We start from the raw sequence: 24,929 nt of genomic DNA, 5'->3' as shown, positions 1-24,929 counted from the left end.
TTCAAAAAACAATTGCGGCAATGGCACCACAATTTTCCTTTTGTGAACTTTATTTTAAAAACCCATAACAAATTCCATCCTCTTTCTTAGCCATTGATTGGTTTCATAAGCATTTTATGAAGTTAAATGGTTTTTCTCCACAAAAGAACATGAAATCATATGAGATTTCATCGTCGGAATGATCTTTGTAGATACAAAAACTTGTTCTACCTCGTGATTTTTATTGATAAGAATTTTCACCTTCCTACGCTCTGAGGTGTGCCTGCAACACCACTCCAACGCCCCAAGTCAGGATTTTGGTACAAAAATAATTTCTAATTTAGAAGGGAGAGAACTCATACATTTTAATACTTTGTTCATCTATTTATAGAGATAAAACCCTAAGATCACTTTAGATCCTATTATCGATTTTACCCTTATCCAATTTAAAAGGAGATATTAATTGGTGATTTTAGAACGTATCTAGTCAATATCCTGTCTTCATACATTCCTTCTTCCTTGAGATTTTTCCTTACCAAGATTTTAATCCCTGATTTTCTCCGATTGAGACTCGAACCCATGATTGATTTGTGATTGAGCTGTCGAGCTTATCCTCGTATATCTATACCAAACTTGAATCCCTAGGTGCCACGTGTTGTCCCTTGGTATTTAGCTAGAAATATCCTCCACAATCTCCTTCTTAATTTGAAAAAGAGGTTAAACGGAAGGAAACTTCTAATGATACATTAGTTTTCACTGTTACGAACATTATTATTACATTCTAGTTCATTCTTGAGTTTATCAAATCGGTTGTCCCCTTAACCAATTATATCATGATCTTTTTGTGTATTGAATAAAAAACCTCTTTTTTAGAGAAATACTCTTAGATAAAAGTTGATCACATTTTGGGAAAATTCTCTAAAAAGGGTAAATTAATGTTTCGTGAGCTAAGAGATTCCTGATAGTCTTTTTTAAAGTGGCAATCTCACAGGTTTATATAATGACAATCTAGCGAACTTACGAGATGATCGCTTTTATAACCAACGAGATCGTCACTTTGAAGAAAAAAAATATCAACGAGATCATCACTTTGAAAAATCTGCAATCTCGCACTTCATGTTTGAAAATTAAAATGAATTAAACAACTGGTTGGAAGCGTAATTTCATGAGAAAATGATCAAATTTTCAGAAATTCCTCCAAAAGAAAAGAGAAGATCTAGGATCAGAGCAAGTTTCAACTCTCCTAGAAATCAAAGAGAGGGAGGGAGAGACTTTAATACATAAAATACATTGAATGTGTGATTTGGATAGTTACATAGACATGCTAACTAGGTCGACATAGCAAGCCCGCCACCATAAGGTCTGAGGCTGCCCATATAGTTTGGTAACTCTTAGAATTCAACCTTTGATATTCAACACATTCTATCATTACACATGGGAAATGGGTAGAAAAATGATTGTTTTTTTCCTTTACCAAATTACGATTTTAGGTGTATGATTGAAAATTTTCCTCAAGAAATCATATTTCCGCCCAAGGCGATTAGCCCCTTGGGTTAGAAAAAATTTCTCCAACCCCATTTCCATGGGAAATAATTTTCCACTTTTCTAATGTAATTCTCTCATGACCATCCCTGCCTCCAAAACTACATGTCGTGTTTCAATCCGCCCAAGTCACTTTGTCCCTATGGGTTGGAAAATATTTCCCTAGCCACGTCTTCCAGTAAAATGATTTTCCTACTCTTCGATGTTATTCTCTCTTGATTATCTCTATCCCAAAATTACAAATCAATTCTCTTTCATAATTTTCCTAGGTGCAATCAAATATTGGAATTTATATTTTTCAGAAATTAAATTTTCCATAACATGGATATCTTAAGAATGCCGTGTAACACTTTTTCTTTAGAATTGTCTCCCAAATCATTTTATCCTTTTTGACATATTCATTCAAATAAGTTTCATTATTGTTCCTAATTTCATCATTATTTCAAACATTAAAGATAGAGAATAAAAGAATAAAAAAATAAAGCCATCTAAACTTCCCTAAGGGGTAGACAGACTGCAAAACCTGTCGTAAGGAAGGATGTGAATACAAGGTGACCTAAGTCAATGATGTACGCTTTTGTTGTATTTTTGTGGTCCTTGACAAAGATAGTACAAGAATTTTATTTCTTTATTTTATTTATTTATTTTTTTTTTTATTTTTTTTTTTGAAAAATAAAAGAAAGAAAGAAAATAAGAAGAAAGAAGGTAAGAAAAAAGAAAATGTCAACGGCAATGAAAAGAAATTAAAAGAAACTTTAAACACAACGCTCAGTTTTCTTTTTCTTGTAGGGGCTTTCTTAAATTCCGTGCATACATGTTCCATGGTTATGGATGGTAAAGCCAGCTTTACACATGGTTTCAAAATTCGTCCCAGATTGTGACGTACCCTTGGAGTCGTTTCGATATCAGGTATGGATGAAACGGACAAGTCAATTTTTGAACGAGATTTAAAATCTCACATTCATTTTTTAAATTTTTGAACAAAACATCTCAAATATATCAAATACTCGTCCTAAATGATGCCATATTTGCCATGGACAAGATACAAAAGCAAATTTTAAAACTCTAGTTTTACTTAATTTGGTAAGAATCGAACTAAATTGCCCATAAAATCAAATCAAATCAAACTAAACTAGGCCAATCCCTTGGGGTTGGGTTTTGATTATTTAATATTTAGAGAGAGATCTGACTAAAGTAATCCTCAATAGAGTGTAATGTGTTAAAGCTAATTTAAAGGCATTTTTATTAGGTGCAAGGATATTAAATTAGAGAAAGTGATTTTTATTGATTTAAATAATCTATAATGCATTTTATTGTCCTGTCCATTGCAAAGATGCTCTTGGCCATTCTCTCAAATTAAAAATCATAAACTAAAAAAGAAATCACTTTTATTTTGAATATTTAGTTTTCAAAGGTGGATTACATGTTATGGTGAGAGAAGCATAGGGATTAGTGAAAGGATGGGCTAAGGTATTATGGAATATCCGTGCTTAGCTTTTAGAAAGTAGAGAGAGAGAGAGAATTTGCAGGATTGATGTACAAATACATGCCATTTGCCTGCTTAAAAGACTTCCCTTTTTATCATTTTGTTTCACAAACAGACAAACCAAAAGCTTCTGTCTCTGCCATTCTCTTCTTTCTTCTTTAGCCTCCAAGATACCACCCTCTCATCGACCACCACCACCACCTACAAAGTTATTCCCAAATCCAAGTTTTGTTTCTCCTCTTTAACTATCATGTGGCATTATTCCATTGATTCATTAATATTGGCCTCACTTTGATGGATCTATACATCTGGCATGTCCAATGCATAAAGACTTGTTAAGAAAACAAAAACAATGGAAAATGAAAAAGAAGCAAATAAGATGCAATGACCCAAAAAAAAAAAAAAAATTTACGGGTTTTCTTAAGATTGAGATATGTCCACGGATCATACCGATTTCACTATGAAAAGAAAACTCATAATTACATATGATAAATGTCGAGGTCTAACTTAAAACTAATTAACAATGAGTAGAGAAGGCTCAAGAGCTTATAAGGAGAGAGACAAGGCATTAAGTGCTCGACGTGGGACTAAACTTAACAACATATTACAATATTTCACCAAAAAGAGAAATATATATCTTAGGAAAACATAATTAGGGTTGTACATAATATCGATTAGGGATAGAGCCAGGATTTTCTTGTAGTAGGGGCAAACTATGGTTAGTTATATGGTTGAAGAACTTGAAGATGAATGATTTTAGGGAGAAATCCGGAGATTTTTATTTAGAAGTTGAAGAAAAGAATATTATATCATTTCCAATTAGTATACAAGAAGGGCCGGTTAAGAGGCCATGTCATCAACAAAAAATTGAAAGAGGGGGGGAGTAGGCAAAAATTGGAGGGAGGTGAGGGTGTGGGGGCAAATGCGGAGAGAGGTGAGGGAGTGAGGGCAAATGGGGCATGTAATTAGTTGAAAATATAGGGGTGTCTCAAAGTTCTGGTGGGGGTAATTGCCCCCACCAGCTTCTTACTAGCTCCACCCTTGATATCGGTGAGCACTGTGTTTTTTTACATCATTATGAAAACTTCATCCTAAAAGTTCGACGTTTATTGAATCAATCAAGTTCTTCTATTCAAGTGTCTCTATATCTACTCTTCATCACGTCAATCCAATTCATGTTCTTTGTATTCTTTCTCCAATCAATTTATCTATTTTATTTTCTGATTGGAGTTGCTATCAGTCTTTGTTGCACATTATCGAACCATCTCAATCAAACATTTCTTAATCTACATACATATTGGGTTACTTCATTTTTGTGGACATAATCATTTCTGACTTTATCATTCATAATCTTTCTTTCTCAAATATCTCAACATCGCCATCTCTTTCGTGCCTAATATATATCATACAGACGTGTATATTATTTTTCATGGCCTAGCATTTAGATTCATAAAGCATGTTTGATCTTATCGAAATCTTTCTCTCCCTCTCTCATGTGATTAGGGTGGAATGTGGATGCATATCTGTCACATAGCACACTCAAAAGCATAATTTCACTTTAACTATCCAACTCGAAGTCCTATCCATCTTTATCAGAAATAGAACAAAAATAACGAAATCTACAGTCGTTCTTATATATATCCATCATTTTTTACTGAACCCTTTTCTCTATATATGTGTGTATTTACTAAGCTTCTATACTTCTAAAACCCTTGATGATCTCCAAATTCTACATTAATGTTGAATATTTCTCTTATTTCATCAATTAACAACATATGATCATCTCATCTATTTCTTCTTAATTCATACCCAACATTACTTTCATCTTCATTCATCAACGTTGTAACATCATCACCATCCCAACCTCGGCCATATATCAGGGGAAAAAGAAGAAGAAAAGAAGAGTGCTTCTTTACCAAGTCAGACAATTCTTCATGTTAGGAGGACAGTTAGGCCATTTTATTACTAGCAAAGTCCATGCTTTGTAACCCACCCATGGGTTGCCTAAGTGGTAAGGGTGAGCACGTGAAGTGTGGGTTAGGTGCACGTCACAGATTCAATTCCCCTCTTGGATTTTTCTCATGATTTAACTGGGGGACCATGGTGGTGGGTTGTTGTGGTGCTCGCAAGCTGGCCCGGACACTCGGTTAGCACAAAAAAAAAAAAAGTCCATGCTTTGCCACAGTTATTCGTTAATCAAACATGTAGAGAAGACTAGTATGTCTCAATTAATCTCTACTTGACTTTTATTATTATGTTAACATAAGGACCAAAATACCCCTCTTCAACCTCATTCAAACAAATTAGGGGAAAAAATTAAAATAAAAACTGAAAATCCACTTCAATATTTAGTCTAAATCATCATATTTATTTGGCAATGGTTAGAGCAACTCTAACACACATGGGCTTGGGCATTGCATCCCCTCTTAACTGTCATATCGGAGGGCCAAAGCCCAATGAAGCCCTCCAACGCACTCAGCATCTAGCTCTCTATGAATTATATACATACCTTTGGACGGCAAATGAAGATGATGATTGCGTAGGATTTTGTTATAGTTGAATTTTGTTGAAATTAAAAAAATATTAAAAATATTTATAAAAAATCATTTTAGATGACACGATTGATTGAAGTACATACCCCTTAAATATTCAAAATGACTCTATAATGAAATGCCTAGTATTTATGTAGAGACTCATTAAAATTGTTCTTAAACTCCCTCTCCATTCTCCAATTCTTTACTTTGGCAAAATAATATGTTTGATTGCAAACATATGTGAAAAAATGAATTCTCTTGAAAAATGGGATTTTTATGCATTTGATTATGTATTTTCATTAGATTCCTCTCATACAAAGTGATTTACTATCTTGGGAGGGAAAATCTCTCATTCTCTCCTCAAAAACTAATTCTATAGTTTTTAAACTCAGCTTGACTCAAAAGTATATTGAGTTGAGTCAAGTCAACAACTTGGGAGTTATCTTGAACAAGTCAATTTAAAATGTATTAAATTTTATAAATATTTAAAAGTAATTTAATATTAAATAAAATATTTAGTTTTTGTTCTCCACAAAATATTATATATAGTCAAATAATTGAGTTGATTTTCTAGCTAAGCATTTTCAAGCTAACTTGATCAAGTTGACTTTATGATTTGTTAAGTTGACTCAACAAGTTGGTTGTATGGAATTTTGGGGTCAAATCACCTCAAAATCCAATCCAATCCAACCGAGTCAAGTCAGTTTGATCAAATTTCAATTTAATTTGCCAGTTTTTAATATTATGCTGAAAAACTAATTCTCTTTTTGATATTTTCTAAGGTGGAATCTAGTAGTGCAATTCATTTTCCCAAGAAATTCGTATTACCTTGAAAAAGAATACTCTATAACCAAACATATCCTAAGCTAAAATTTTAATTTATCTTCGTCTCATTGATTTTGAAGACAAAATAATATCTAACTCCACATAAAAAATGATTTAAGAAAAATGGATGATTCACGATTCTTCAACTTGTAAAATAGAGTTAGAAGTTTCAAAATGGACTGATTTTTTGTGAAGATGATCTCTATAGTTTAAAACTTTTAACTCATATAAGACAAAACACATTGGCTAATTAATTGGCTTTTGATCATAGACCTTCTAAGAGAACTAATGTTGGCAATGGCACATCAATTTTAACTTTTACTTATTACACTTTATTTCTTTAAATTATTTATCACACCGTAACTAAAGATTAAAACACACCATTCAAACATTATAAAAGTTTGTATCAAGTTATTACTTCAACATTACAAAGCATTATATACATTCAAACAAATTCAACCATTTCCCAATTAGGATTTGACTCATATAAAATCCAAAATCTAACATATAAAATCTAAACAAAAGAGAGAGAGTTTCTATTGGCACCCAATTTTTACATATTCTCAATCATTGACCTGTTTTTTATTTTATGATTGAGGCGTTATAAGTAAAAGTTGGAGTGTTAAAAGCAGTTCTCCATTTTTATAATTGAATGGATTGACTTTTATTATAAGTCCACGATCAAAGGTATATCCTAAATTTCAAAACATATAGGGTATCTCTAAATTGTAGAGATTTTATTAGATGAGAGATGTTATTAGCACCTCAACTTTTACTCATCACACCAAAATTAAATATTACTACATACTATTCAAACATTACAAAGGTTTGACTTACTCTTTTGCCAGTCAATACTTGGTCAATCAGACTTACGACTGAATGAGCCCCTCGTTTCCTCCCCTCCCCGTGAGGGGATGCGGGGCTTTATGACCATAAGCAGAAGCAAACTTTTATCTAAAGAGCAAGTTCGAGTTTATATTTGTATTCCTATGTCTTTTACTATTACAGTTCACTTAGTCATGTTGCGGGTGCCCCTCCCCACATCACGACACGCTCTTATTGAAACTTCCCTAAGGACATAAACTCAAGTTCTTGTAGTTAACTCTCATTTTTTTTTTTTAGTCTCAAATTCGATAAAACACATTTTTTTTTTATACACCTTTTCTTGTTGACAAAGATGTTTGTAGCAGAAGTGACTTCACATGAGCCAAGCGCCCCTTAAGCAACTACTCAGCTTTGGGCAAGGATAGTCCCAAGCGCATTTATTGCATCTTGGCCTGTTGACCTATTTGGTTATGCAGTTGTTGAGGTTGGTTCATCAGCAGAGTCAATCCAATTGCAATTTTCTACTGAGTTGCTATAGAGCATATGGTAGTTTCTCTAGTAGTATGAGCAGTTAGACTTGGTTCTAAGTGTGAATCATAAGGCTATTTTGAGTTACAGGTCTTGCAGACCAGAATTCTCCTTGTTACACTCTCCTTCGAGTAACAAATTTTTTCCCTATATTGTACCAAACAATAACCAAAATTACGTTCATGATTCGACAATCCGATCTTTCCCCGTCTCTCCTACCTTCACGAGAACCCGTTTTCAAACATTCTCCGTACATATTTTTGAGAAAAATCAAGCTTTTAGCATTTGATTTCCGGTTGAGTCAATCATCGTATAAAGGGGAAAAAAAAAAGTAATACATTTGGAATTGAAGAAGCCTTTGTGGTTTCCTTTTGGAGCTAGGCGGGATGGGTTTGGATTATCGAATGTCAATTATTATCTCAATAATATGACACTCGTTCAAACAATTTTAGTAGTTGTTCACAATTATGATTAGGTTCATGTAAAATCCTAGACCCAAAAAATAGAAATTTCAGTGGAAAAAAAAAAGAGTTTTATTGGCACCCCAGCTTTTACTTATTCTCAAAACATTAATTAATTTGTGTGTGATAAGTAAAAGTTGGGGTGCCAATAGCAGCTCTCTGTTAGATTTATAATTCAACCTTTCCTAATTTATTTGAGAGAGAGAAAATCTCTGACTTCGTTTCCAATTTTTTAAACAAAATCTTAGTTGCTCTCTATAAACAATCGCTCCAAGCTTTCGATCTTCTGAAACCCTAGAAGAAGAAATTGCAGAAGGGAAATCGAATTCGAACGAGAAGTCAAATGGAGAGAAGAAAGAGGTTCGGATCTGCGAGGATCTGTATATTTTTAGGGTTTCTCTTGAGCTTTCTTCGTCATCTATCCGCTCTCTCTGTTACTGTTAACGACGTGGAGTGTGTATATGAGTATGTTCTTTATGAAGGAGACACTGTTTCGGGGAATTTCGTTGTTGTTGATCACGATATCTTCTGGAGTTCGGATCATCCCGGCATCGATTTTACGGTATTTTTGAAATTTGATTATGTTTTGATGGAATTTTTAAGGAGTTGATTCATTAGGGATTTTGAATTTTTAGTTATTTATCTGGGTTTAAATCTTCGAATTTGTGTTTTTTGTTGTATGTTAGGGTTTTGGTGTGAACGATTATATTTATTAGTTGGTTTGGATGAAATTAATGAGTTTCTCTGTGAATTTTGAGGTTTTGTCTCATGACATAGTGTTCTGAATTATAAGTGACGAATAATATTGTTCTTATTTCGATATCTATGATTTCAAATTCATTCTTTTGTAGATGTAGATGTATTAAATTCGAAGTTTGTGGGTATGTCCCATGGATTTTGGTACTATGGAATTACTCCACAACTGAAAGAAACATAAAATTTTAAGAAGAAGACAACAGTTAAGAAACGTGGGAATCCAAAGAAATAAATGACTGTAAAATAAATAAATAAATAAAGACCAAACAAAAAATTAATTTTCCAATGATTTTTTCTATTCTCTAGGACACCAACACCTTGAGTTACTCTGGAGATTAAGTTTCGGTCCCATTTAACTCTTAAGCTGTATTAATTTCCTCATTACTCTCTTTGTGGTGGTGAATTGTTTTCTTTCTTAGACACAAGGTTTTCTCATTTTCCTTGACATTATCGAATGATATCTCACCTCATTGGTGCATGTAAATCTAAGGGTGTTGTTCTTGATGCATGGATATTAGCTGTGTATTTTTATTTTTATTTTGGGTGGCTGTTGGAACTCATGCTGCTTTTTGGGGGCATTTCATAATATTGTCTCACTTGTACAATTGAAACCACATCCATTGGCTAACCTTCAGAATTTGCAGTCATATATGAAAAAGTAGATTAGCTTCCTAGTTAGGGAGGTCTTACAATGAAGGTTGGCCTTGATCTTGTATCATTTATTTTTATTAGTAATGAACAAATTGCTCATACTCAAGAGAAGATCTCTTGGTGCATATTATTGTAATTGGCTCATTTTCCGGTTGATAAAACTATAGAGGGGTTAAATGTAAAACTGGTACTATGGTGGGATTATTTGGGATCTAAACTTTTTAACACAAGCTGGACCAAAATTGAGTGTGCGTGGAATTTAGCTAGGATATACTTAAGGGTGAGATACTCCAAAACAACCACTTTCGTGATCTTGGTTCTAATTCATGAGGCAGAAACTAAGGAGCATAATGCTAAAAGGATTAGGATTGGCTGCAGCTACCTCAATATGACCGAAACTATTGGTTAGCTCTAGTTGTTATTTAGATTTAGGTTTTATTTATTTCTGATTTGTAAGGGTACTTTTGTTTCGATAAAGCTCATAAATCTTTGAGTCATTCCTAGCGTGAGCGTATGTCTGAGTGAGGGCTAACCACAAGGACGAAACAGTTTCATGATACATGAACATTGTATAGATTCATTGCTCCATTGAATTAAATCCAAGAATAGTGCAATTATCGATTTCCCATTGTTCAAATTTGGGATCAGTGAGAGGTGGTTTAGTAACGGTTCCCAAAAGCTATCCAGATTTACTTTTATTTCCCATATAAAGTCGCATAGACCGAGACCAGGACTGAAAATTCCAATTATCTAGTAGGGCATTAGTTATATGCTGGACTAAGGAATTTGCCCCAAGAGTTGTGCTGAAATCCTTAGTCTCGTGATTTATCGTCATAGCGGACTATAAACAATAAAACTTTGGATTGAAGGGAGATCTCCCGTAGTATTAATCCAAGGTGGAAGAAACCCCAGGTAAAAGGGGTAATAACGCTGTCGCAGGTCTCTTAGCAGTCTGAATAGGAATTCCTACTATAGTTGCAAAGTCTCGCAAGTCTGTCTCAAGCAGTCTACTGCTGTCGCAACCCTTCACAAAGTCCCACAGACCTATCACAAGCAGTCCACAGCAGTTCTACTGCAATCGCAGATCTTCACAAGGTCCAATAGCTGTTGCAAACCCTCACAAGCCTGTTGCACAGTGTCGCGAGCCCGCATAGGCAGTCCTACTGCTGTCTCAACCCCTCACAAGATCCCACAGACTTAGTGCAAGCAGTTCACAATCCACACAGTCAAACAGCAATCCTGCTGCTGTCGCAGGTCTCCACAGCAGTCCAAACAGCAGGTCTGCAAACAACAAAAATAGCAAAACTGCAGCCAGCAGCCACACACACTGTTGCAGCAATCTGTAGCCCTATCACAGCCTAGGCATAACAACCAAGTCAGCACACAGACACTATCGCAGCAGCCTGTAGCTCAATTGCAGTCCAGTCATAACAGCCAAGTCAGTTGCATCACAGCAACACTGCAGCCAGCAGCCACAAACACTACCACAGTAAAAAAAATAGCCAACAGCAATCGTACACCCTGCTGTCGAAGCCAGCAACACAGCCCCTTATCGCTGTTGACAACACAGTCCTTATCGCAGAGGCAGCCAACATCGACCAGCAACAAGTCCCTAATCGTAGAACTGTCCAGCCAGTAGTATGGACCTAATCGCACAAGAAAAAGATAACCCAACAGCATTGCAACCCTATCGAAGGGAACTATTTGCACAAGAACTCCTTATCGCATTGTGTGATTTACGTCAAACAAAAAAAAGAAAGAGGAGAAGAGAAGAGAGAAGAGAGGGAGGGCGAGGGTAAAACTCCAAGAGACTCAAAAATCGAACGAGAAACACCAAGGGAGAGAAAAACGATAGATCCTCTAGGCTCTGATACCAAGAAGAATTGTAGAAGAATGATTATTATGTCCCCATGTGAGAGCTTGACAGGAATTTATATTAGTATAAAAGTAAAAAGACAAAAGTGCCCTTAGAAATCAGAAATAAATAAAACCTAAATCTAAAATAACTAGATTATTTCCAATAGAAACATGGGTTATGCAGGTCACAGGCCCAACATTCACACTTTAAAAAAATGAATGAAGTGTCCGGCATGGCTATGCCATCCATTTTGAAGAAGTATAGCTATCTAATTGCTATGTATTGGCCTGACTTAAGGACTAATTTTATAAGATGATGATAAAAGAAGTCATGCATAATAGAGCATAATAGTGAGCAATCGAGGAACTGCATGTAGATAAAGTGAGATCTATTAATGCCAACTGCAAGATTTGGAAAGGCAATCAAAGACAAGGGCATCTTTCAGAAACTAGTAGCTCTAACATTTATTTCTTAAGGGTGAGTTGATTGAGATTTTATGGTTATATGAAATTAATAGCATCAATGGTGTTAATAAGTACACTGGTGATAAAAGCTCCAAAAAGCTAGGTCAGGGACCTGAAATGCAATGGTCGAGAGCCCCCAAAAGAGCCCACTGCTGTGCCATGTGGCCCATTTCTAGCGCAAGTCACGATGTCGGTTTTCTAACCATGCCTTGGTGCAAAATGGGTTTCTGGATTAGGGTGAAGTCTTCTAGAAAGTTTATTTATTTATTTTGTAAGTTTTTTATTTGAGTCTGAATTTATTTAGTAAAGTTTCCATGTATAGAAGCAGCTATTTCAGTGCATAATAGTTAATAACTTGCGTTTGGTTAAGTTTGATGATTAATATTTTGAGACATCTTAGCTTCTTTCTACTACTGACTTTTATTTGAAAAGTATTTGAACTAGGTTTAGGATTCATGTTAACAACCCCAATATGGTTTTTAATTTGGGGGAAAAAAACACTGTTTTATCAAATCTAATCAAGTTTTTATTTATCTCTATTTTGAGTAGGATTAGGAGAACTTTGGGGTTGCTGCTTAGACAGAGATTGGTCGAAACACTCATTATCGATCAGATCAATCGAGTCGCCTTACCCAGAAACCCACGCTGACAAAAACCATTTTTATGGGGGGAAAAATCATTCACTGGGACATTGAGTTTCTATTGATAATCAACCAGAATTCACCCTTAACAGCGCAACCATTAGAGTTTGAATTATTTCACTCAAGCTTGTTCTTTTCAGAAACAAACCTCTCTTCTTTTGGGAAAATCAAGAAGGTTGTCCATTCATCCTTGGAGAGATCACCTTATGGTTGATATGCACCCTAGATATCCTCAACCCTGTTAGGTTGATTTCATTGTTTTCTTTGGCCAAAAACTGGTTTTCAATGCTTTTGTTTCAACACACTCCATTTCTGGTTTTACTTGAACCTGGAAATAAATCTAAAACAGTATAATAATTTGAGACCCGGATTTACTCAAACAACCTAATAATTTTTATTCTCTATATCTAAGGGCCGAGCCAGGTGTATCCCCTCCACCGCTTCTTGATTTGGACACCCACTACATTTTGGTGATTATTTGGTAGATCCCGTTTGAGACCCGGATTTACTCAAACAACCTAATAATTTTTATTCTCTATATCTAAGGGCCGAGCCAGGTGTATCCCCTCCACCGCTTCTTGATTTGGACACCCACTACATTTTGGTGATTATTTGGTAGATCCCGTTTGAGCTCCCCCCCCTCTTCCCCTATTTTTTCCCTACCCCCACCTGTGTTTTGAAATTTTGGACATGCCTCCTTCAACCTTGCTTTTCTTTGCTAGACTAATAAAAAATAACCTAAATACCCTTTTTTCAACCTTTAACCAAAATCATAAATTTTCTTCATAAAACCTATCATCCTCAAGCCCTTCAACCTCTTTAGTAAATTGATTATAATCTATTCTACTTCATCTTCACACCATTGTTTTGAACACTGCCTTAATCCTTTGTAGAAAATCCTAGAATTTATGGGATCAATTCTTCCCAGATGATCCCAATTTTTAATCCCTTGAACCATGTCATGTACTTTATTTCCTTAATGTTGAGAAAAGGATTAGCTAAGCTAATGGGTTAGGTTGGCGTGGATCCTTTCGCTAGTCTCTACTATGTGGTAAGAATCCAACTTCCTTGGGCTTGGACCCATTGCTCAATTGGTTGCCATATTTCATTGCAACTTTGAGGTCATGGGTTCAAGTCTAGCTTACCCATCCTAAAGGAAAAATAATCCAATGCAATGCCCACTTTCACTTTTGTTTTCTCTTTGTTTTTGTTTATTACCATTATTAGATCACCTTCGCTATTGGAGATAGCACATCCATTCGCCTTCTTAAATCATCTTCCAAGTCCCATGTGATTCGCCATACGGTATGCTTTTTTTTTTCATTCATTACATCTTATCTTGTCAGCCATCCTTCTATTTGTCATCCATTAACAACTTCCCTAATGAACCCCATTTGGGTTTCCCATTATCTCATATAAAATCATGGTATTCTATCTTAACTGTGTGGGACATAGTTACTGGTTTACTTCCCTGTTTCAAAACAACATTCTCAATCCTCTGTTACGGTCATAAAAGCGAGTAATTTTCCTAATCCATTCTATCCCTAATACCCTATCAGTTATAACCCTAATCATGTGCACTATTGACGCTTCCCTTTGACTAAACCCTAGGCTTTGATTTTATCTTATCCTATATAACATCCTAGGTTGCTTGCTCAAAAGATTTTTGTGGCTGGGGTGATGTTTTAAGCAGACCCATTTATTTGAATTCTCTGATCTGAGCTTGACTCCATGTGTCATGTCCTTTATCATGGAGAAGTTTTTTATTTGGGTTATTGATCTCCAATTGCATACCTTCGTTCTATGATATATGAATTATGGAACTCACTTTTCACTTATCATTGTTTATTGTTTAACTCAATTTTTTCGTCAGCTGATCCAAATAACCTTGGATAAAATCTTTCACCGTTTGGATCACCTCCTAATGATATGATCCGCAAACAGACAAAACTAATGCTCCAGCCTTGCATCTCAGTTGATTCGGGGATCCAGAGCTGAAAATTCCTTGATCATTGTGTACTTCAGATCATGATCTACTATACATGTTTATAGTTGTGTATTTATGCATCCTATATTCATAATTATACCACACAGATTAACAGAATTTTTTTTTACAACGGTGTCAACTTATCCTTGGGCTTCATGCAGGTAACGTCTCCTAGCGGTAACATAGTGAACTCTTTGAAGGGAACATCTGGGGATAAGTTTGAGTTCAAGGCTCCACGTAGTGGAATGTACAAATTCTGTTTCCAAAATCCTTATTCGACACCAGAGACTGTATCTTTCTACATACATGTTGGTCATATCCCCAACGAGCATGACCTTGCTAAAGATGGTTAGTTCACACCTCTATCATGCTTGAGGCTTGTATCCATAAAATGTCATATGTTCTAGTTTCTTTTACTTACTTTTCTGTGGGATTTTTGTTGCAGAACATTTGGACCCAATAAATGTTAAGATCGCAGAACTGAGAGAGTCATTGGAATCTGTTACAGCAGAGCAAAAGTATCTCAAAGCACGGGATACCCGTCATCGTCATAGTAAGCTAATTTCTCTCTTTTTCTTTGGATGTCCAGAATAGTCATATATAGTAGAACTGACATGTTAAAAGCCTGAGGATTTTTTTCCCGGAGCCCTCAGACACTTCTCAGTGTTTTTTTCCCTAGCCTTCCCAGGTAAGCCTTTTTAGGGGTGTCAATAGGTTTGTTCCTAAGGAACTTAGAACCATAACCATTATATTTAGTTCGGTTCCGGTTCCAAAATAAATGGAATTGGAACCGGAACCGCCAAAAATCATGGGCAGTTCCGGTTCTCGAGAATTGAATGAGAAAAAAGTATTTCAAATCATTATAAAAAAAAAATCCTTTCAAAAAATTAACATATTATCAACAAAATTATTAACTTAATTATTATTTGTTATACTAAATGTACAAATTAATGATTTTTTTCAAGAATACTAATTTATCTTAGTTAAAAATAATAAAATTTTAGAAGAGTAATTCATTTTAAGTTCCAATCGGATAATTTATATAAAAAATTGAAGAAATTTATATAACATACATTTATTTTAAAGTAAAAAAATACCTTAAGTCATCTAGAACATGGAAAGAAATGATAAAATAAATCGGTTCCGGGTATTTGCGGGTACCCATTGGATAGAACCTAACGATTCCGGTTCCTATCGGTTCGGTTCCATTTTAGACCTGGCTCTAATCGGTTCTAGTGAAAGAGGATCCAGAACTGGGGTTTTTGGTTCTGGATCCGGTTCAGTTTTGGTTAAATGGGTACCCATTGACACTTCTAGCCTTTTCCATGACTTGAAATTGAGACGTGATACCAAATGTTAAAAAATGTAAACCAATAGTCCAAAAAGCCTAGACCTGCACAAACACATCAAATTTAAGTCCTTAACCACTTGGGCACGTAACAGCTGGTCACAATTATCAACTTTTGGAATATATGTGTGCCACATATACCAAATAAGGTCAATAAGATTTTGGCCCTGACCTCAATGTATGTGCCACCGTATCATTACCTCAGGTTTTGATCAGTTAGACTCTCTCCCAAAATTGATTGCTTGAAGTTCACATGGCTCATTATTGTCTATTCGCTAATTTAATTTTTATTTTTCCGCAGCAAATGAAAGCACACAAAAGCGTGTAGTGCTCTACACAATCTTGGAGTACGTTGTGCTGGCTTGTGCAAGCGGGCTTCAAGTAATGTACATACGACGCCTGTTTAGCAAGTCGGTTGCATACAACAGAGTCTGAATTTTAAACACCCATCTTCTGTTCTTGTCTTTTTATTGCTTTATGTGATTGAATCAGGCTCTAGAATTTTCAAATGACAGCGTTAATTGACTCATTTCTTCCTTTCAATGTAGCTATTATAAGTTATAAACCTGGAATCAGAGTGCGAAACAATATTCTGAGATCTTATAAACGGGTTTGATATTTATGGAATATTTGGGTAAGCTGAACATGTCTTTTTTAGCTGTTTTATCTACAGTTAAATTTGTTTTGTTAGTAACAAGCTATATCAATTTTGGTCTTCTTCTGGCTCTTAACTTCATAAAAGCACATGGGAGAACAGCATTGGGGCTTAGACTGGTTTGACACATTGCAAAGCAATCTTGAGGTCGTGGGTTCAAGTCCAACTTTCCCATAAAAATAAAAATAAAAAAACCTTCACAAAAGCATATGGTGGTTTTATTATTTATAAATAAAGTATGGGTTGGTCTATTTGCTCACACCAAAATGGCGAATTGTACCCACTAGTGGCGTCCACCTTAACGTTTTTTTTTTTTTTTTTTTTTTTTTTGTGGATAAGGAAGGGTATCGGGGATGCCCACCCTAACTTTAAAGTAACCATTTGCACACACTTAAGCCACTGATTTTTTTTACTAATTCTAATTGCACACACCTATTGGATACCGAACGATTTTTATTCTTTTCTCTCTCTTCTTCTATGCATCTAAAAATGTTTCAATAAGGGTTTAAAGTTTTGATCTTATTTGTTTTTATTATTCTAACACTTTCAATCGAGTTGAGGTCATTCACATGAGAAATTTTTGAATGATATATCGAATCTATTTGTTAATATTTGGTAGGTATCTATCGAGTTTTCTAAAATTAGTTTGGTCTGAATTATCTAACAAAATTTATCAAAAGATCTTCAAGTTTTTTTAATTTAAAATTGTTGTTTTGAAGTTTTACTAGTGATTTATTCATCTTTCTTGACGATTAAGTGCAAAACAAAAAGTAAAATAAATTTTAAAGAGACAAGATAACTTAAAAGAAGAAAAAAAATCCTAAAATCTAATTTCCTTGATTCAACCTTACACAAAATTCAAAAAAAAGATGAATATGAAGAAGATGTGGGTTTTGGATTTTTTGTTTGCTAGAGGAGTGGTGTGTGCAATAAGTAATAATGAAAGATTAAGATATATTTTTTCTTTTAAGTGCACCCCATCTTGGTGTGTGCAAAATAGCCACCCATAATATATGAAGTTAACATGGAGGATTTAGATTGCTTTCATCTCTGTAACCCTTTGAGAGGTTCATGTTCGTCATCATTTCAGCCATTTTTATTCCCAAATGACTTCACATTGACCAATCTAAGAAACCCTGATAATACCATTCGTTTGGGCAGTGTTTTTATAATAAGTCTTTTAACGAGCTCACACGTAAAAGTGCGATAAATACATTTTGAAAATTGGATTTTGTATAAAAAAGGAGTCGTGCTGGGGTGACACAAAGACAGACACTAGAGTGACAAAAACTCGTGCTGTCATGCGCATTACTATAAATGCTTTTCTACGAGATACGAGTAAAAAATATCTACGATTATATGCGTACCACCACATCATTTTTATCATCTTTGTGTCTCCGTTTGTGTTATTTCAGTATTTTTCATTAAAAAAAATACTCTTGAAAAAGATATTTTTTTATCAAAATACCGTCAAATTCTTAAATGATAAAATTGAATTTCCCTTAAAAAATACTCTCAAAATATAAATTTTTTATTTATTTATACCAAAAGTACGCTCAAATTATACTTAATTTCAAGGTGTACTTAATGTAATTTAACATGTGCCCTTAAATTCACCTTGATATTTTTTATCAGATATTTTGAGAGCATTTTTGAAGGGAAATTCAATTTTTAGAGTGTATTAACGTGTCCACAAAACCCATTAACTTAAATGACAAGAAAGCCCTTTCAAATGGTGCAAATTTTTTTACTTTGTACACAACTATGTTACCACGTGGGGGCTGACTCATATATTCGGATAGTCCGGTGTTTCACCTCTTTACATGTGTCTATACACTTCCACGTGCCACTTTGTCATTCTACCCAATTATTACTTTACTTTAATAAAAAAGAAAATATTAAATTCTCGGAGTTGCAAAAGTCAAACAGGATCAGAAGAACGCGTCGCTTTTAAATCTTTATTTAAGTTAATTTATTATTTATCTACCATCACCATTCACCATTCACCATCAATGCTATGGATAAGGTTGGGTTTCTTACCAAACTTTGCAATAAAATACTACTTATTAAAAAATGGATCTTGTTAACTAGTGCCCTTAGGACACACATTAAAGTGCAATAAATACACTTTAGAATTTGGAATGTGAGGATATTTTGGTAAAAAGAATTTTTTTTAAAGGATATTTTCAATACAAAATTCAATTTCTAAAGTGTATTTATTATACTTTAACATGTGCCCTAAGGACATACGATAAGAAGATAAAATATGAAAAATATCTACAAAAAAAAATATCTCCCGAAGATTATATCATTATGTATGGAAAGTATCAAAAAAATATCTCCTGAGAGATTATATTATTATATCGAGGAATCTATTAGTGATAAGAGGAAGCTATTCCCTAAAGAAAAGTTGATTTTTTTGAAACAACATACTAATCTCTAGGAGTTGTGTATTGTAATTCCATCTCAACCGTTGTTACACAGGTTTTCTTTGGGTAATTTGGATATGCCCCTCTATACTTTGGTTAATATTAGTGATACCCTTGGATTTTCAAATTGATGGCAATCCACCTTACCTAGGTATGCTATTGGAGAGTAAAATACATGACATAAATGTCCTTGTCTTAAGCTATGTTTGGTAATACTTTTGAAATTTGATGTTTGGAAAGTAGAAATCAAACTTAAGAAATTTCATCCAATGCCTTCCATCATTGATTGAAAACTTCTGAATTTCAGTTCTGAAGTTTAAAATTTAAAACGAAAAAAATAGAAATAAAACTTTTGAAATTTAAATTTTGAAGGTGAAACACCTCCATTCAAACTTCAGAAGTGTTACCAAACACATACTTAACTCTGAACCAATGTTCTTCAACATTTAAACCTCAATAACAAAATAAGAATTTTGAAAAATTACAAGGATGGATTGTTTATTGTTTACAAAATCAATCATCTTCAATCTCTTTGATAAAATCTTTTACCCTAATCTTCAACCTAAATGTTTTACCTACACATACAAAATTTTAAAATGAGATAGAATTTTTGTAGAAATAGAAAAATAATTGATTTTGGATATCTAAGATTTTCTACAAGAGATTACAACGAAGTTGAAAAACGATAGATTGAAAACAATGATGATAGGTTAAATATAATTTCTTGTAGAGATCTAAGATGATGAAGATTGGGGAGAATAACTAATGGTTTTTTTTGTTAAAAAATTTTAAAGATTAAGATTTTCTAAGAGGAAAAAAAAAACTAAAAGCAAGGGAATTTTACAAAGGTAGAAGATTAGGGTATTTCGGTCAGTTTACAATAATCTCTCATACAACAACTAAGGTCAAGAGGGCATGTCATCAGTCTGAAAATACAGGGACTGTTTTCAAATATTCACCAAAAAGTGGGGACCTATGTCTAAATCACCCTTTTTTACCTACCACCAATGTGGTGCACGTGGCTGCTCCTACTCGATCTCTCGATTAGATTGGTGACACGCATCTTGCGTGGAACAATACTCCACAACACCAACAATCAGTCAAAGTCAACAAGTTGAATGATCACAACCGTCCAATCTTTAACTTATCCATAAAATGGTAATAAGGGTAGTTTGGTAATTTATCACGATATCTACTTGAGAAACTACCATAAATAATCTCTCTGTAATGTCTAATTTTCTTCAATTTTCACTCCCATTAGTCTAACGTTCGAAAGTTAGAATTTCTGATAAAAGAGACAAAATGCTTGCAGTGTTCGGCAAATCCGTGGCTAAGAGTCCAGAAGGCCTAAAATGCCCTCATTCAGAATCGATTTCTGCTTTGAAAAATGGATTCTTGCTCCAACATTTCTCCTCTATTCATCCAGATTCTGTTTCTTTTAACCTCAGCCCTGCAGTTTCAATGGCGTACTCCACAATTAAACAAAACCCTCTCCTTCCAAGGTAGAACAAAACCCAGATCTATATTTTCATGAATTTTGTTTCTTTAATTAAGGTTATCTGATCTAGATCATTTGTGGGTTCTTGGGTTTTTTTTTTTTTTTCTCTCTTATGTGATTAATGTTCTTTATAGACCACAAAACACCCAAGATGGAACCCAAAATTCAAATTTTTTTATTCTTTTGGGGATAAATAATAAATCCCATGTTTGAAAGTTTTAATTAACATTTATTTAGATTTCATTGATATCTGGTTTGATCAAATATGATTTCACCGTAAATACCAAATCTTGTTTGATCAGTTTTTTTTTTTTTTTTTTTCCTTTTTTCTTTTATTAATGTTCTTCATAGACCACAAAACAACCAAGATGAAACACAAAATTCAAACTTTTTTAGTCTTTTGGGGATAAATTAAAAATCCCATGTTTGAAAATTTTAATTTTTTTTCTTATTCATGATCAAGAGAATATTACATTATTTAGATTTCATTAATATCTGCTTTGATCAATATTTTTTCACCATAAATACCAAATCTTGTTTGTTAAATAGTCTTTTTATACCAAATCTGGTTTGATCGTTTTTTTTCCTCTGTCATTGATGTTTACAAAACACCCAAGATGGAACCAAAAATTCAAAAAAAAATTTCTTCTGGGGATAAATAAGAAATCCCATGTTTGAGAATTTTAATTTTTTTTCTTATTCATGATCAAGGCTCAAGAGAATATTACATTATTTAGATTTCATCAATATCTGGTTTGATCAGTATTATTTCACCATAAATATCAAATCTAGTTTGTTAGATAGTCTTTTTATACACATTTTTGGGTTGTTTTCTTCAATTTCTACTCAGATGGTTTTTTGGGCCGTGTTTCTTTCTTTTGCTTCCCAGATCTCATTAATTTCTTGTTTGTTTTATCTTCATGTTCATCATATCAAGGGTTGCCTCAAGTTTATAGATGTCATAGAAATTATGTCAAATGTGGTGTTATGGATCTTAATTACGTCATTCTAATTCAATGTTTTTCACCCTTAATGTAAATTATGTAATAAAGAAATTTTTGGGTAAAATTTTTTTGTGAGATTTTTAATATTTACCACATGATCTATAAAAATAATAATAAGGGCTTGTTTGGATCACCATTTTTGCTTCTAGAAAAGGATTCTTTTTGTTGAAGAACAACAATAAAATAGGGGTGCAACTTGGTCCGGTTCAGGTTCAAGCTGAGAGCTTTGGATTGGTTTGGTTTGGTTTATAATGAAATTCAGTTCGGTTCTGGATTGACAAAGTAGAGAATCCACCAATTTGGTTCGGTTCTTGGTTCATGCCCTGTATAGAACTGAACCAAACCAAATCGAGAACCGAATCCGTATATTAATAAAAGTATAAATAAATATTATTAATCTATTTAATAAACTATACACATTTTTTATGGATAAATTGATTTCTTTTTTTATGGATAGATTAATGACATTTTTTTGGATGGATGTGTTAATGACTTTCTTTTATTGATGGAAAAACTATTGACTTTTTATTATTATTGATGGATAGATTAATGACTCATTATATGAGATTTCATATTTATTTATTTTTATTAAAAATATGTTGGTTCAATTAGGTTTTTAAGATATTGGCAACCCATAGAACCGACCTTAGTTCGGGTTGGTTTGGTTCTATGGCAATTGGGTTCGGTTCCGTTCCGATTTGACCTCAAAACGAACCAAATTGCACCCTTACAATAAAATACCTATTATCAGAGTAGAAAAGGTGATCCAAATAGTCCCCATGTCTTATTCCTTGTAACTTGAACTATTATCATATTGAATTGGCTTGTCTTCCTAATCTTTCCATCATTTTCGTTGTTGTTTTGTTTTTAATGATTAAAATTTTGATGGTCCCCTCCCCCCCTTCCCCTGCCGCCTTATTTGATGTTGTACCTCGAATTTTTCTCAGATCCAGTTGGCTTGTCATCCTAATCTTTCCTTCATTTTCTTTGTTATTTTGTTTATAATGATCAAAATTTTGATGGTCCCCCCGTTCTTTGCAAGATTGTTCGCTGTTGTGGATGGCATATTCTGCTTGTTCCAGGGGCACATTGAAAACATTGCTATCCTGAAGCAACAATATGGATTGAACAAGATTGCAAATGAAGTCATCATTATTATAGAAGCTTACCGCACTTTGAGAGACAGAGGGCCTTATCCAGCAGACAACGTCGTGAGAGATCTCAATGGGAAATTCGCTTTTATTCTGTATGACAGCTCTTCGAAAGCCACTTTCATTGCTGCCGTAAGTAAAACCCTTGAATCAAGAGTGTCATTCTTTGATTCATGATCACTCCCTTTACTAAGGAGTATTAGTACAACTTTGCAAATAAATGATAAATAGTAGTAGTCTGCAATATAGTGACAAAAATCTGTGATTTTTTTGAAAAAATTGTGATTAAATCACAATATTAATAGTTGTCGATTAAATCATATTTTTTCAAAAAATCATGAGTAATTATGATTTTAATCGATGATTTTTTGAAAAAATCACAGATTATTTTTATTTTTAGCATTTAAGGAATGGTGTTCCATTCCTTTAGCAAAATACCCGTATATGTGGCATGTGTTAATTGGAGAACAAATACATTGGGCTGTGTCATATAGAAAAACGGTTTGGTTAAGAGCTGAATGTGTCTTAAACTCCTACCAAAACACATCATGTACGCACCATTCCTATGCTAAAGGAAAGGAACACCTTTCTGGATCCTGAATCTATTTGAAATACATATTCTTTTTTACATTTTTATATTTAACAAAAAATATTTTTATTTTTTAATTTATCCAATGTTCTACCGATATTTTCCAAAGCTTTTTATTTTTTCGAATTATTCCCAAACCCAACATTCTGCATTGGGATTAAATTTACTCTTCTTTAATTCAGGATGCCGATGTGAGTGTTCCTTTCTTCTGGGGAACCGATTCTGAAGACCACCTCATACTCTCAGATGATGTAGAGATTGTTAAGAAGGGTTGTGGAAAATCTTTTGCACCATTTCCAAAAGGTATAATTCTACAATCAAATATGTCTATTCTACATTGTTCAGTAGCAAATGAGAGACATATGTTTATTGTTCGTCCTCTCATTGTGCCCGCTGTTTCCTTGCCAGGGTGCTTCTTCACGACCTCTGGTGGCCTGCGGAGTTTCCAGCATCCTAGGAATGAATTGAAGGCCATGCCGAGGATCGACAGTTCAGGCCAAGTGTGTGGTGCAACTTACAAGGTTGATGAATCTAAGAAGGAAGCTAGCATGCCAAGAGTTGGAAGTGCCGCAAACTGGTCTTCGCAGTACTGATCTTAACTCTTCATCCATCATCCGCTGTAACAAAAAACGAGTTTTCTATAATTTGGCATTAAGTATTTATCTATCTTTCTTCCATAATCTCATCTGGATGATATTTCTTTTCTAATGTGTAATGAACTCTTTGTTATTAGAACATATTTTGACGTTCTAAACTTCAATTTATGGCGACATATGTGTGAAGTTTTATTATAGCATGGAACACTTCTTTTTTCCAACACCAAGTGTTACTTGAAGTTCCATCCCTACTTGAACATTGATGGTGTAAGTTATAATTCCCCTGTGAGATCTGTTGTGTTTGGAATTCTCGGCTTCCTTGGTTTGTTGCATTTGCGTGTACTACAACATCGATCGAAATGGTGAACAATTCCGAAAGCTTTCTTAAGCAAAAAAATCATATTTTTTTATACAAAAATACTTCTGCCCCTATAATGATTTCAAACTAATATACAATTCTGAAAGCTTTCTTAAGCAAAAAATCATATCTTTTATACAAAAATACTACTGCCCATACAACTTAGTAAGAACACGAAAAGATCAAAATTATAAGAAAGATTTCATAAAACTATCGTCCTTAGAACTCCATAAAAATAAACAGAACAGGATAGATTAGAAAAACCTTTTCACTCATGAACTGTAATAAAAAAGATCAGAAGGTGCCACCGGCTCCATGAGTCTTTTCTTGATTTAGGATTTTTATGCAAACTTTGTGTTGTGTAGTTGAATTTTTCTCACTTCTTTCTTTCTTGTTCGTTCTCTTCAATTATGTTGCATCTCAAGTTTTTTTTATCGGTAGTTCTCATTCTAGGTTGAAGGTTGGAGGTTTTCCAACATTTGCCTATATAAAAAAATTATGAGAATACAATAATTAAGAGTAAATTTTTTTAAAAAAATATTGAATTTTTTTGTTATTTTTCTCTAAAGATTCATATATAAAAATGCATGAAAGGAAGGAGGATTCTACGCAAGAAATCATCATAAATGTTATGGGTTTTATGTTTTATTGGTGTAAAATGTTTAGAGAGTTCAGAAGTGTTTTCTTCAACATCTCCTCTTTTGATGGGCTTCAAGGTCATCTCGTTCTTCTATTTATAAAATTTTCACTTATCAAGAAAAAAT

The 24,929-nt window shown here is 33.9% G+C and overlaps 2 protein-coding genes across 2 annotated transcripts; both read left to right on the top strand.

Moving 5' to 3' along the window:
• Nucleotides 1-8,373: 8,373 nt before the first annotated feature.
• On the top strand, nucleotides 8,374-16,523 carry LOC147383131 (emp24/gp25L/p24 family/GOLD family protein). The gene is made up of 4 exons (XM_086428228.1): nucleotides 8,374-8,742; nucleotides 14,699-14,885; nucleotides 14,983-15,090; nucleotides 16,187-16,523. Exons 1-4 carry the CDS (start codon nucleotides 8,524-8,526, stop codon nucleotides 16,318-16,320), a joined length of 648 nt encoding a protein of 215 aa, XP_086284354.1. The 5' UTR covers nucleotides 8,374-8,523; the 3' UTR covers nucleotides 16,321-16,523.
• Nucleotides 16,524-20,204: 3,681 nt separating this feature from the next.
• LOC147383130 (stem-specific protein TSJT1-like) lies at nucleotides 20,205-23,971 on the top strand. Its single transcript, XM_086429026.1, has 4 exons — nucleotides 20,205-20,471; nucleotides 22,514-22,754; nucleotides 23,394-23,514; nucleotides 23,620-23,971. The coding sequence occupies exons 1-4, from the start codon at nucleotides 20,272-20,274 to the stop codon at nucleotides 23,802-23,804; spliced, it is 747 nt and encodes a 248-aa protein (XP_086285152.1). The 5' UTR covers nucleotides 20,205-20,271; the 3' UTR covers nucleotides 23,805-23,971.
• Nucleotides 23,972-24,929: the final 958 nt, after the last annotated feature.

This window comes from Akebia trifoliata, chromosome 16 (genome assembly GCF_017979445.1).
Source record: "Akebia trifoliata isolate Shusen 1 chromosome 16, ASM1797944v1, whole genome shotgun sequence".
Lineage (NCBI taxonomy): Eukaryota > Viridiplantae > Streptophyta > Magnoliopsida > Ranunculales > Lardizabalaceae > Akebia > Akebia trifoliata.
The sequence above is the reverse complement of the archived record's forward strand: the minus strand, read 5'-3'. Positions and strand labels throughout refer to the sequence as shown.